Here is a 13,975-nt window from a genome sequence, read left to right on the forward strand (position 1 = left end):
GTATGTGAGTTATTTTCTAGGAGGGGATCCACATGAAAAGTCGCTTATTTCTCCTGGAAGAGTCAGCCTTGGCTGGTAGCCATAGTTTCTCCCGTGGCTGAGAATGCCAGCGCTAAGCTTGGAATCAGTGTCAATAGAAACCGTTCCGCGTTCTTGAGTAACTAATGGCAACCCTGGGCTCCCGGATATGACGTCAACGTCCCTCTTCTGTTCTTCCGTCTACCCACGGAACTCTGGGCTCCCGGATTCGGTGGTTGTGTACGTGGAAGAAGCTCGCGCATGCGCAGTCTGGGCCCTTCGTCTCAGCTGTGCGGAAGGGGCTGAGGGTAACCTCCCGGACCCGGGGAAGCCTGTTGGGGTCATGGCCTCCCACTGACAGGGCTAGGCGAGTAGAGAAGGGAGCGAGGCCGTTCCGCTACACCCTTCCCCGGGCCTGAGGCCGGTCGGCCTGGCCCTCGGCCTTCCCGCTGGGTGCTGCCGCCGCCAGTGCCGGCTGAGAAGGGGAGATGAGTTGGTTCAACGCCTCCCAGCTCTCCAGCTTCGCTAAGCAGGCCCTGTCCCAGGCCCAGAAGTCCATCGACAGGGTGCTGGACATCCAGGATGAGGAGCCTAGCGCCTGGGCCGAGACCATTCCCTATGGAGAGCCGGGTAAGGGGCAGGGGAGCGGGGCCCGGGGCCGCGCAGGCGTGTCCCCGGAGGCAGGCAGGTGAAGCGGGTCGCGAGGGCGCCGTCCTCGCGGAGGGTTCCGGGAAGTCACTGCTCCCCAGCCCGGCCTCAGGCGCTGCTTTTGTCTCCAAGGGGGACTTTGTTCTTTTCCTGGGTTAAAATCAGCCTCACGGTCCTCTCTGCCTGTGGCCCTGGATGCGGATCCTGCCGGCCTCGACTCACAGGGACTTGATTTGTTGTCTTGTCCCCAAGCCCTCCCCCGACGCAGCTCCAAACACAGCCTTCCCGAAACTCGAATTGCTGCGCACTTTGGGCGCTGTTCAGAGCCAAGATCTGAAGTTAATCAACAGGGACAGAAGAACAGTCGCTCACAGTGAGTGAGCACTTCGTGCTTGCGAGCTCCTTAATGTGCTTTTTTATGGCTTTCTCATCTTCAAAATAGCTCCTCGAGCTTCCTTCGTTGCTATCCGTGTTTTCCTGGAGAGGAAATCGAGGCTCAGAAAGGCTAAGTAACTTCCTTTAGGCCACTCAGCGCGCCAGGGGTAGAATATGCTGGAGATGTTACTCGTGGAAACTGTGGCCCAAGATTTTGGGGTTGCATCTCATTTTATTTCCAGTAGCTACGTCTCTGTTTGTCAGATTGGTCGAGCTTCATTTTTCAGGGATCTTCAGGTACTTTTGGCCCTAAGCCTAAGGAACAGTTTAGCATTTTGGTGTGTGGGGTAAAGCTTTGCAAGTTTTAGGGGTGTGAACGTCTGTGAAAAGGAGTAAGTTTTCTTGAGGACTCCTTTCTGGTTTGTTTTTGATTTTACATCGTTGAAAAGTCAGGACCTATATTTAAGGTCCCTCATTTTAAGATATTTTGGTCCGTGTGTGTGTGTGTGTGTGTGTGTTATGCCTCTCTTACTTTTTACAAGCTATTACATGAACTTTTTGGAGTAGCTCAACCTCCTTTTTTGTATGTCTCCCACACTTTGGAGGAGACAGAATGTAACTTAAGTATAAGGATACTTGTTCTATGAAACCTGGGGCTGGAATGGTGCTATATAATTCATTTTTAAGAATAAGTTATACAGAATTGACTCAGATTTTAGTGAAATGCTATAATGTTTGTTGATCATCTGTTTTTTACACTGCTGTCACTCAGAGATGAGCAGTGTTCAGAATGGAGTAATTTAAGTAAATATCAGATAATCCTGGGATTTATATAAAACATTCTTCAAGAGGCATATCTGACTTCTGTTGTTAAGATGACTTAAACTAATCAGCAGACCTAATCTTGTTACATTTTCCTCTTTAATTTTGTTTTTCTCCTCTTCTCATTGTTTTCGTGTACTGAATGGATGGATATAAAACTGTGTCCTCAACCTGAAATTTCCTATATACCTCTGAAATTGTATTAAAGGATAGACTTTAATATAGGGCTTGATAGTTTTAGGACCTTTTAGGCACTTGTGCTTTTCCCACCAGCTTCTTTTTTTTTTATTTTAAAAAATTCTTTGGTGAGAAAGATTGGCCCTGAGCTAACATCGTTGCCAGTGTTGCCAGTCTTCCTCTTTTTGCTTGAGGAAGATTGTCCCTGAGCTAACATCTCTGCCAGTCTTCCTCTATTTTGTATGTGGGATGCTGCCACAGTGTGGCTTGGTGAGCCGTGTGTAGGTGGGCGCCTGGGATCTGAACCACGAACCCCAGGCCACCCAAGCAGAGCCGGTGAACTTAACCACTGTTTCACCGGGCTGGGCACCCACCCCCTACTTCTAATTGTGTAGGATTTGTGTTCAGCCACATTTGAATTTAGAAAAGGAAGAATTTTTTAAAAATAAATGCTTTAAATATTTTAACAAATATGCTTTTTTTTTTTTATCATTGGGGGTTTTAGTAGTGTGTATTTCTATGACTGATATAATTACCTATTTTTACTCAGAAGATGTTTTCTCCTTAGTGTTCTTAAAAAAATCCTAGCATCTATACCAAAAAGCAGCAATTCTAAAAATGTGCACATTTCTGAAATTCGTATTGACCTTCTACTAATTGCTGACATAATTTGGAATTTAGGAAGAGAACAAAACTTTCTCATAGAGTAGGTTTGGAGAGTGGGACTTGGAGAATGAACTTGTCATTAAGTGGATGAAAATGAATTTGTCCTCTAGAAGTTACTGTTCTCATCAGTTTAATCAGATCTTTGGAAAAGGACATTTGTCACCAGGATCTTGGGTTCAGTTTTGAGTGCTACCCTTTGTCTAGCTCATAACTATGTTTTATTATTGATGTTACAAGAATAAAATTAGTATGAAACTAACTGAATAGAAGGTGGGGTCAATTTGCCATAACTGCACATGACCTATAAATGAGGATACTGCCCGTTAATGTGAGATGCGTCATATGTATCTTGGACTTAGTGTGGGTATCTAACATATGCCATTACTTTCTTAATTTGTTGTGGGAGGGAGTAATATACTTGCTTCTAGTAGGCCAGGCCCAGTCTTGTCTTTTATCTTTGCTTTTAGTTCCTCTTGGGCAGATCCATATCAGTTTTCTTCTTTAAGGCCCAAAGTTAACCGTGAACTAAATTATGTAGTAAGGAAGGAGTTTAACAGGTGCAGGTTATGGGTGGTTTTCCATAGGTTTTCTTTTTTTTTAAATTTATATTTATATTGCCTTATAATAATGATTATAATATTAATGTCGTATGTATGTGATTTTATCTTTTTTAATAATTTTTTATCAAAGGAATAAGTCCCCCTGTCAGTGGAGGATGGGATAGTTCAACCTGGGGATTAAAATCAAGCACTGAACCTCAGAGTCAACCGGTAGCCTCTCCTAAAGCAATTACAAAGCCAGTTCGGAGAACAGTGGTAGATGAATCTGAAAATTTCTTCAGTGCCTTTCTCTCTCCAACGGATGTCCAGACCATTCAGAAGGGTCCAGTGGTATCAAAACCACCAGCCAAATCTCAACGACCAGAAGAAGAAGTGAAAAGTACCTTACAGGAATCCTTGCACACTGGACAGTCAAGAACAACTGAAACAACTGAGTCAAAAGTAAAAGACTCTTCTCCCTGTGTTGTATTGAAGGAAACTCTGGCAGTAGGTACTCCATCACCTAAAACAGAAGGCAAGCATGAAGAAGCTGTTAATAAAGAATGTGATACAAAGGTGTCAACTGTACCTTTGAAAGTATCTGAAAGTGTAATTACTGTGAAAACCACTAGGGAAAATATATCTAATATGTCCACACAGTCTCTCACAGCAGAAACAAAGGACATGGCTTTGGAACCTAAGGAACAAAAGCACGAAGACAGACAGAGCAATACACCTTCTCCTCCTGTTAGTACCTTCTCATCAGGTACTTCTACCACCAGTGATATTGAAGTTTTAGATCATGAAAGTGTAATAAGTGAGAGCTCAGCAAGTTCGAGACAAGAGACTACAGATTCAAAATCAAGTCTTCACTTAATGCAGACATCTTTTCAGCTTCTCTCAGCATCTGCTTGTCCTGAATATAATCGTTTAGATGATTTCCAGAAACTCACTGAGAGTTGCTGCTCATCTGATGCTTTTGAAAGAATAGACTCATTTAGTGTACAGTCATTAGATAGCCGTAGTGTAAGCGAAATCAATTCAGATGATGAATTGTCAGGCAAGGGATATGCTTTAGTACCTATTATAGTTAATCCTTCAACTCCAAAGAATAAGATAGTTGAATCTGTTGAAGGAAAATCTGAAGAAGAAGTAAATGAAACGTTAATTATACCCACTGAGGACACAGAAATGGAAGAAAGTGGACGAAGTGCAACTCCTGTTAACTGTGAACAGCCTGATATCTTGGTTTCTTCTACACCAATAAATGAAGGACATACTCTCTTAGACAAGGTGGCTGAGGAGGGCGAAGCTGCTGAAAGTCAGCCAGAAGCACTTTCTGAGAAAGAAGATGTTTGCAAGGTAACTCTAGAAAATAGAAGGGGAGTGGGAGTTTTGGATATGCTTTTCAGAGATTAAACCATTTGTTTATTAAATATTCAGTAATGCATAATGATTTGTACTGTTAAAATTGGTAGGCATTTTGCCATGTAAGTGTGACATTCAGGACCTTAAACTTGAATAATTATTGATACTAATGTGTTTGAAATTTCTCTAGGGCAACTATGGTAGAATAAGTTGATATTTTAATAGAGCATAAAAAAGTTTCCATCTTATGTCTTTACTGTTGAGTCCTTATGACCTTAAAATTCTCTTATGCTATGCTCATTAGTTTGTCACTTTGCAAAGGACCGTCTTCTTATGTTAAGATATATCTTCGACTCCTTTGCAGATAAATGTGCTAAAACAAATCTAAATATTATATGGTTTTTCTTAATAGCAAAAAAATTTTTGCACGTTCACATTATTTGCAGCAAATCTTAAATGAAAAATTTAGTTTTCAGATTAATAATTGATGTTTTTCTGTTGTTATTAATTGCTTCAGTTTGTTTTCTCTTTTATGTTATTTTTGATATTTTCTATTGATAGGTGTTTTACAGGAGTAAGAAAGGGAAATGTCCAAGGAACAAAGGCATTGCTTACGACTGACAAATTGCTTCTCCTTAATACCTATAAAAGAAAAATGGTGTAAATTCGTTAACATTAAGTCACACTTATGGCTTTTCCCTATGATTTTTAGATATAGAAATTGAGTTGGATCTGGCATCTTTACTAGACTCCTCTGAGATATAGGATGTCTTGAAGAAATGTCCTGTAAGTGCCATGTGTTGAATTATTTAACATAAAAAAAAGTGCCAGATTCTGTTACCTAGGTTTAATATTATTCACAAACAAAATGCCATGCTAAAGTTATGGTATACCTTCTGGAAGGTAAGTCATTTCTAAATTAATTTAGACCTAACTCAGGTAAGACTTTAGGTTTTTTTTAGGCACCATTCCTCCCCTCATTCACAAGTTGATCACTGCTTCAGCAGAACCTAAGAAATGAGATATTCTAAGCATTCCTTTTAATTTAGCTTTATACTGATATATTCTAGAGATTTTTTAATTATATGCCTATAGATTTTTCTAAAATTATTTTTTAAATGCAGTATATCATACTGAAGTTACATGTTACATGTTTGTGTTAAAGAATAATGTGGAAAAACAGACACTTGTATAGCCACTATCCAGCTAAGATAGGGAACATCACTAGAGGCTTTGAAGCTCCTCTTTGATCTTTTTTGATTGCGTCTGTGTCCCTTCCTGTTTTGATGCACATGCACACTGTTCCTAGATTTTTGCTGTTACCTAGTACACTTATGCAAGAGTTTTCTCCTCTAAGGTATACCTAAAAGTAGAATTTTCTACATTAAATGGTATGTAGATCTTCAACTAGATATTTCGTAATTGTTTTCCAAAGTGGTTTTATTAATTTATACTCCCACCAGTTATGTGGTTGTACCAATTTATACTCTCCTACCAGCTCTCTAGCTCTGTACGAGTTCTTGTTGTTCTGTAACCACTGTGTTCCCAAATTGTTTTTAGTTTTTTTAATGAGATAAATCTGTTTTATTTACTATAGTGATTAGATTACCTTTATAACTCATCACCTGCATGTAAAAATGGTCTCTTAAAGTTAAATGTTTGACTTTTGTGTGTTCTCCTTATCCAGACAGTTGAATTTCTGAATGAGAAACTGGATAAAAGGGAGGCTCAGCTATTATCTCTTAGTAAAGAAAAAGCACTTCTAGAAGAAGCTTATGACAATCTGAAAGAGTAAGTATTTTACAAATGTGAATAATTTTACACATTTTGTAGATGCCCATATACTGTGTTTTTATTTAAAGATATTGTTGAAATTAAAATGTTTTATAATTTAACTTGTTTATAATTATTGAAAAATATATAGCATTTCAATTCTAATCTTAGAGATTACTTCTCTCCTCAGATTATCTTTACCATGTTACCTTTGGCATTGAAGAGAGGTGTTTTGCAAAGAAAAGCACAAAAAACCTTTTTCCGTTTATTATTAATAATCTTTTAGTATTAGAGATTTAAAACATGTATTTAAAGAAAACTGTGATGTTATAGTTAAAAAATACTAAGTATTGCTTTGCTTTAAGGAGGTGGTTGGTAAAATGTGACACAAAAAGATTAAAAAATGAAAAATTTTACTTACTTTTTTCTTATTTCTGTATATCAACTGTTGGTGACGTTTTCATTTTCAAACGGGTTTTCTTTGAGCTGTTTTAAACTAAATTAAGCAGATAATTTTTCTCTTAAAAGTTAACAGGGCTAAAACTAATGTATTTTAGTAAGGTGTGTGTTGAAGACAGTGTTATTTTCCTTTTGCAAACTGAACTCACCTTGTTAACTTGGGAATAAATAAACAAATATCCTCAGTCTCAATATTATTTTAAATTTAGTGAAATGTTCAGAGTGAAAGAAGAAAGCAGCAGCATTTCTTCCTTGAAAGTTGAGTTTACTCAGAGAATTGCAGAAGCAGAAAAGAAAGTTCAGCTAGCCTGCAAAGAGAGAGATGCTGCTAAAAAGGTAATGGAAGTTTAAATAATATTAATTAAACTCTATAGAGACATAGATTTTTGAGGAATGCATTCATAGTATTTTGGTAATGGAGAAAAGGTAAGTAACATTAAAAGGATACTATATAGTATATTAAAACTTAGATTGTAGATTTTTCATTATCTTGAGAATTATAGATTTTTGCTAATTTAAAGAAATCCAAACAAATACTTGTTTGTATAATTTATGTGTAAGTCCTTGCAAGATACATAGCAAGGATCGTTATAATTTTTATAAATGATAATTCCATCAAAATAAATAGCACTTAAATCTAAGTGATTCTATATAAATTTTAAAATTTATCATTGCTCTCATTTGTTATTTTCCTCCCACTTCAAAATATTATATATACTTCTTCAAGTCAAAGGAATTTTAAAATAAAAATTTCTAATGGTTAGTGACTCCCTCTTGGGAGGCATAGTGTTGACTTATTCTAATGCAGGATTTCTTAACCTCAGCATGATTGACATTTTGGCCTGAATAATTTTATGTTGTGTGGGGCTGTCTGCTATATTGTAGGATGTTTACCAGCATCCTAGGCCCCTACCTACAAGATGCCAGTATCACCCTCTCCTCCCCATATTCCACTCCAGTCCCCCAACAGTTGTAATTGAAAATGTTTCTAGACATTGCCAGATGTCCCCTTTGCCCTTGGGAGCAAAATCACTCCTGGTTGGAAACCATTGTTCTAATTCTTATAATTTGGAATAGTTGGCTGTTTCAGAAGTTGGTAACCAACTAAGGTTAGTAATTATTGCTTGTATTCCAATTATTAGTAATGACACTTGCCAGCATTTTCCCTTCTCAGTTAGGTTGCTTTCCCCTTTCTTGACCAATGTTAATGTTAATATTTCTAATTTCTGTGTATACTCTTACACAAAAGAAATGTATCATATACTGCCATCTGCTTGGTTGCTTTAATTAGCTAGCTTGTTTCAAAGATTTTTTTATTTTTTTCCTTTTTCTCCCCAAAGCCTCCCAGTACATAGTTGTATATTCTTAGTTGTAGGTCCTTCTAGTTGTGGCATGTGGGACGCCGCATCAGCATGGCTTGAGGAGCGGTGCCACGTCCCCGCCCAGGATTCAAACTGACGAAACACTGGACTGCCACAGCGGAGTGTGCCAACTTAACCACTTGGTCACAAGGCTGGCCCTCCACTAGCTCGTTTCAGACACTAACAATAACCTGAGACTACGTAACCAACTTACCTCTTCCTGTCCCTGCTGTATTCCATCTGGACCAGTCTAATCAAGAAATTAGATTTTAAGTAATCTTTCTTTTCTGTAGTGCACTTTGAACTGTAGATATAAAATAGATCCAAACCATTAATTAAAGGTGGAAAGACTTAAACTCTAAGTTTTAATACATATGACACATTTTATGTATACTGCCATTTATGCACCCCCTCTTAGGATCCATAGGAAATTCAAAGGTGAGTTGAATTGCCTTAAGTGAAGAATTTGCTTTTCTAGTGATGAAAGACAGATAATGTCAACAACTATATAGTACTAGGCAGAATGAAATAAGTTTTAGAGAGAGATGAATAAGCGTTTGGAATGGTATCATAGAGGAGGAATTCTGACCTGGGGAGTTGAGGAAGGTTTCGTGGAGGACATGCTGTTCTTAGTGGACGCTAACGGATGGATCAAAGTTTGACAGTTGGAAAATGGACGGCATTGTTGTGGACGGTTCAGAGCACGGGCTTTGGGAATTTACCGACCTAGGTTCAAGTCATAAATCTACCTCTTACTAGCTCTCTGACCTTCAAAGTTTACTCAGTCTTTTTTAGTTTGCTTCTTCATGTAGTTGAATAATACAAGTGCCTCCCTCATAGGATTATTGTGAGGATTAAATGATAGTGGATACAAAGCATGGTTTAAATACTTAATAAATGTTAGTTGTTTTCAGCTATTGTTTGGTTTTAGAGCATTGCTTCAAACCAAATTTTAAGTCATAAGAGAGTTTTCACATCACCGTACTTCTCCATTGCAGTTTTAAAAGACAAACTATCTTGACTTGTTTCTGTTGAATCTCTGCTTTATTAAAGTAGATTGAACCTTATAGTCATGTTTTCCCTCTCATGTCACAACACACTAGTAAGTGCAGTGAGTTTTAGATGAGAGAAAGAAATGCAGTGACAAAGGAAGACATGCAGTGTTTGAAATGTCGTTCCAAATAGAGTGCTTAACTTGTAGAATACATATGTAGTGTTAGTGAAGAAGGGTATTCTCATTTGTGCTTCCATATTAAAACCTGTTTATATCTGAATTCAGGTATTATATGTTGTTTTCAGAGCTGTTTACTTGGTCTTAATTAACCAAAGTAATAAACTCAGGTTAACTGAACAAAACTTAGGGGTTCTTACCAAGAATGTGATTATTGATGACTTCTTTGAATATGGAAAAAACTTCAAAAACATGCCTAGAATGGAAGTAATTCGTTTGGAATTTGCAATTTTTTTCTTAATTAGGAAATCAAAAATATGAAAGAAGAACTTGCCACTAGATTAAATAGTAGTGAAACTGCAGACCTTTTGAAAGAGAAAGATGAGCAGATCCAAGGGTTAATGGAAGAAGGTACGTAAAGTATTCCGTTGATTATGAAAAATATTGTAAGAACGGGAAAAGTACTTGCCACATGACTAGCTGCTGTTTTGTAGTAAAAAATACCAGAAGCAAGAAAGCTTTGGACTTAAACCTCAGAAATGATAGATGACAATTTATGGAAGAATAGGGACTAGTAAGATGTATAAGGCAGAGATATATGTATGTAGCTTTTTGTTTCTAAGGAGGTGAAAAAAACCTCTGAAAAACAGAAGTTTGTACTTCCCTAGGAGTGCTTGTAACAGGTCTTGGAGCCTGTCATTTAAACCAAGATATTTCAAAGTTATAATTCTGGAGTTTATATAGTATCTGAATCTCTGGCTTGGGTGCTATATGGTATTGTTCTGGCATTTGATAGTGAATTTTTCTTTGTATTTTTGTCTTAATTTTTCAATTATTAAGCACTTTATGAAAAGATTTATAATTATCAAGATTGTGGAAACTAAAGATCCTTCATGAGATAAATCATTACAAATGGGCACTGAATTAATTTCTTTATATAATATGCTAGCAAAGCAGGAGGTTTTGGGAAGGGTGGTTAAGGGAATTTTTATTTTTATTTTCTTTCTTTTTTTTTTTTTGAGGAAGATTATCCCTGAGCTAACTGCTGCCAATCCTCTTCTTTTTGCTGAGGAAGCCTGGCCCTGAGCTAACATCGTGCCCATCTTCCTCTACTTTATATGTGGGACACCCACCACAGCATGGCTTGCCAAGCGGTGCCATGTCTGCACCTGGGATCCAAACCAGCGAACCCCAGGCCGCTGAGAAGCGAAATGTGGGAACTTAACTGCTGTGCCACTGGGCTGGCCCACTTTTTCTTTTCTTAATTGCAGTTTTTATAGTTAAAGGAATAATACTTTCTATTTACAGAAATTTTTGGTTATAGAAAGTGTACAAAGAAAGAAAAAATAGATCATAATCCAGTTTTATAAGGAACTATGAATTTCTTCTAGTCCCTTTTTATGCCTTTTTTAAACACATTCAAAAAAATAATTAACGTGATTTATCTAATTTGTAATTTTCCTTTTTATACATTTTCCTGTGCCTTTAAGTACTTTGATACCATTATTAATGACTGTATTAAAGTCAATTATATGAGTATACCATAATTTGTTTTGTTTCCCTAATGTTGTACACTTATTTCTAAAATGTTAATATTACAAATAGTGGTGGAATGAACATTTCTGTGCTTAAATCATGGAACTTAATTGAATTTCCAGAGTAAGTGAGAACAATTGGAAGCAATCATTTCATGTGAAAAAGTTAGTTTTACCCAACTTTTCTTTTTCATTTATTCAGCCTAATGTTTAACAGTTATTATGTCAGATATTGTGTTTGGTTCAATAATAAATACAACACACTCCTTGTCCCTTAGGAGATTACAGTTTAGTGAGAGGGAAATATAGGTATATAGATCATTATAAAACACAGTCTAAGCCCTAATACAGAAGAATGAAGGAAGAGTTGATAAAACACGTAATCGTTATCTCAAGACATCTTGAAGTAACTGCCTTATGTTACAATATTAAAGACTGAGGGGAAGGCTGAAGTGCGTGGTTTCATAATTTTAAAAAGTTATTTAAAAGATTAATATCAAATGTCACTATTTTGGAATTTAGTAATTCAGTTAGGGAGTGGGCTGATTTTTTTTTACCTAATGAACTTTTTTATAGAGAAAGTAGAACTATTTCATATGAGAATGTTTACATATGGCTTTCTAATCCCCCAGAAGTATTTTTCAACTCACAGCTGAAAAGCTGAAAGACTCAAGCTGAAAGCACACTACCATGAGTAACTGATTACTTCGTTACCTAGATTCATCGCCTGTTAACGTCTTGCCACACGTCCTGCAAATCTTTATGTACATGTATACTCGTACACACACAGTACTCTTTTGCCAAACCATTTGAAAGTAGGTGACAGATATCATAACATTCTACTCCTAATTTTTTTCCTGGCTTTATTGAGCTATAATTGACAAATAAAAATTGTATGTCTTTAAGGTGTACAATGTGATTTTTTGATACACATTTACATTGTGCATTGATTACCATGATCATCCTAATTAACATATCCATCTTTTCATGTAGTTCGCTTTTTTTTTGTGACGAGGACACTTAAGGTCTATTCTCTTGGCAGATTTCAAGTGTATAGCACAGAATTAGTGTCCTTAGTCACCATGCTGTATATTAGATCTTAAGAACTTATTTATCCAGCGTAACTGAAACTTTGTACTGTTTGACCAACATCCCCCGATATTGCCTACCCCTCAGCCCCTGGTAACCACCATTCTGCTCTCTGCTTCTATGAGTTCAACTTTTTTAGGTTCCACGTATAAGTGAGATCGTGTACTATGTGTGTCTGGCCCTTTCATCCTTCAGGTTCATCCATATTGTCGCAAGTGGCAGGATTCCCTTTTTTTTTTTAAAGATTTAAAAAAATTTTTTTCCTTTTTCTCCCCAAACCCCGTGATACATAGTTGGATATTCTTAGTTGTGGGTCCTTCCTGTTGTGGCATGTGAGATGCTGCCTCAGCATGGCCTGACGAGCGGTGCCATATCTTCGCCCAGGATTCGAACCAGCGAAACCCTGGGCCGCCGCAGTGGAGCGCGCAAACTTAACCACTCAGCCATGGGGCTGGCCCCCCCCCTTTTTTTAAGATGGAATAGTATTACATTTTATATATATTCTTTATATACCAGATTTGCTTGATCCATTCGTCCATCATCAACCAGACTGTTAGGTTATTTCCATATCTTGGCTATTGTGAATAGTGCTGCAACGAACATGGGATTGCAGATATTTCTTTGAGAGAGTGATTTTGTTTCCTTTGGATATATACTCAGAAGTGGGATTGCTGGATCATGTGGTAGTTCTATTTTTAATTTTTTGAGGAATCTTCATACTGTTTTCCATAGTGGCTGTACCAGTCCACATTCCCACCAATAATGTGCAAGGGTTCCCTTTTCCCCACATTCTCCCCAATACTTAGCATTTGTCTTTTTGATAATAGGTGTCCTCACAGGTGAGGTGATATCTCATCGTAGTTTTGATTTGCGTTTCCCTGATGATTAGTGATGTTGCGCATCTTTTCATATACCTGTTGACCATTTCTCTGTCTTCTTTTGAGAAATATCTCTTTACGTCTTTTGCCCTTTTTTTTTCTGCTTTTTCTCCCCAAATCCCCCCAGTACATAGTTGTGTATTTCTTTTTAGTTGTGGGTTGCCCATTTTTAATCAGCTTATTTGTTTTTTTTGCTGTTGAGTTGTATGAGTTCCTTATACATTTTGGATGTTAATCCCTTATCAGATATACGGCTTACAGATATTTTCTTCCATTCCATAGGTTGTATCTTCACTCTGTTGATTGTTTCCTTTGCTGTGCAGTAGTTCTCTAGTTTTATGCAATACCACTTGTCTGTTTTTGCTTTTATGTGCTTCTGGGATCATATCCAAAAAAATCATGGCCAAGACCAATGTCAAAAAGCTTTTTCCCTATGTTTTCTTCTGGTAGTTTTACAGTTTCAGGTCTTACATTTAACTCTTTAATCTATTTTGAGTTGATTTTTGTGTTGGTGTGTGATAGGGTCCAGTTTCATTCTTCTGAATATGGATATCCAGTTTTCCCAACATTATGTATTGATGAGGATTTCCTTTCCCCATTGTGTGTTCTTGGCATCTTTGTTGACGATCAGTTGACCGTAAATGTGTGGATTTATTTCTAGGCTGTTTATTTTGTTCCATTGGTCTATATGTCTCTTTTTATGCCAGTACCCTAATGTTTTCATTACTGTAGCATGGTAATATGTTTCAAAATTAGGAAATGTGACACCTCCAGCTTTGTTCTTCTTGCTCAAGATTGCTGTGGCTATTTGAGGTCTTTTGTGATTCCATATGAATTTTAGGATTGATTTTTCTATTTTTGTGAAAAATTCTATGGGGATTTTAAGACAGATTGCATTAAATCTGAAGTCTACTCCTAAATTCTTAAGTGTGCATCTCACAAGGGCAAGTACATTTTCCTTCACAAGCATGACATCATAATCCAACTTAAGAAAATTGGCATGAATTCAGAAAAGTAATCCAGCATATATTTTATCTTTTATCCCAGGTGTCTCTCAAAATGACCTTTGTACCAGATCATTTATCCTGCACCAAGA

At 37.2% G+C, this 13,975-nt stretch overlaps 1 protein-coding gene across 4 annotated transcripts in view; it reads left to right on the forward strand.

Moving 5' to 3' along the window:
• The first annotated feature begins 163 nt into the window (after positions 1-163).
• TMF1 (TATA element modulatory factor 1) overlaps positions 164-13,975 on the forward strand; it is a 29,749-nt gene continuing 15,937 nt past the window's right edge. For 2 of the 4 annotated variants that reach the window (XM_014731465.3, XM_070238644.1), the window contains exons 1-5: positions 284-1,039; positions 3,397-4,607; positions 6,301-6,404; positions 7,055-7,181; positions 9,683-9,788. In XM_014731465.3, coding sequence (XP_014586951.2) covers positions 862-1,039; positions 3,397-4,607; positions 6,301-6,404; positions 7,055-7,181; positions 9,683-9,788 — 1,726 coding nt within the window. In that variant the 5' untranslated portion in view covers positions 284-861. Of the gene's footprint in view, positions 1,339-3,396; positions 4,608-6,300; positions 6,405-7,054; positions 7,182-9,682; positions 9,789-13,975 lie in introns of all 4 variants that reach the window. The other 2 variants (XM_001498669.6, XM_070238645.1) reach the window with 2 other exon arrangements.

This window comes from Equus caballus, chromosome 16 (genome assembly GCF_041296265.1).
Source record: "Equus caballus isolate H_3958 breed thoroughbred chromosome 16, TB-T2T, whole genome shotgun sequence".
NCBI classification, from domain to species: domain Eukaryota; kingdom Metazoa; phylum Chordata; class Mammalia; order Perissodactyla; family Equidae; genus Equus; species Equus caballus.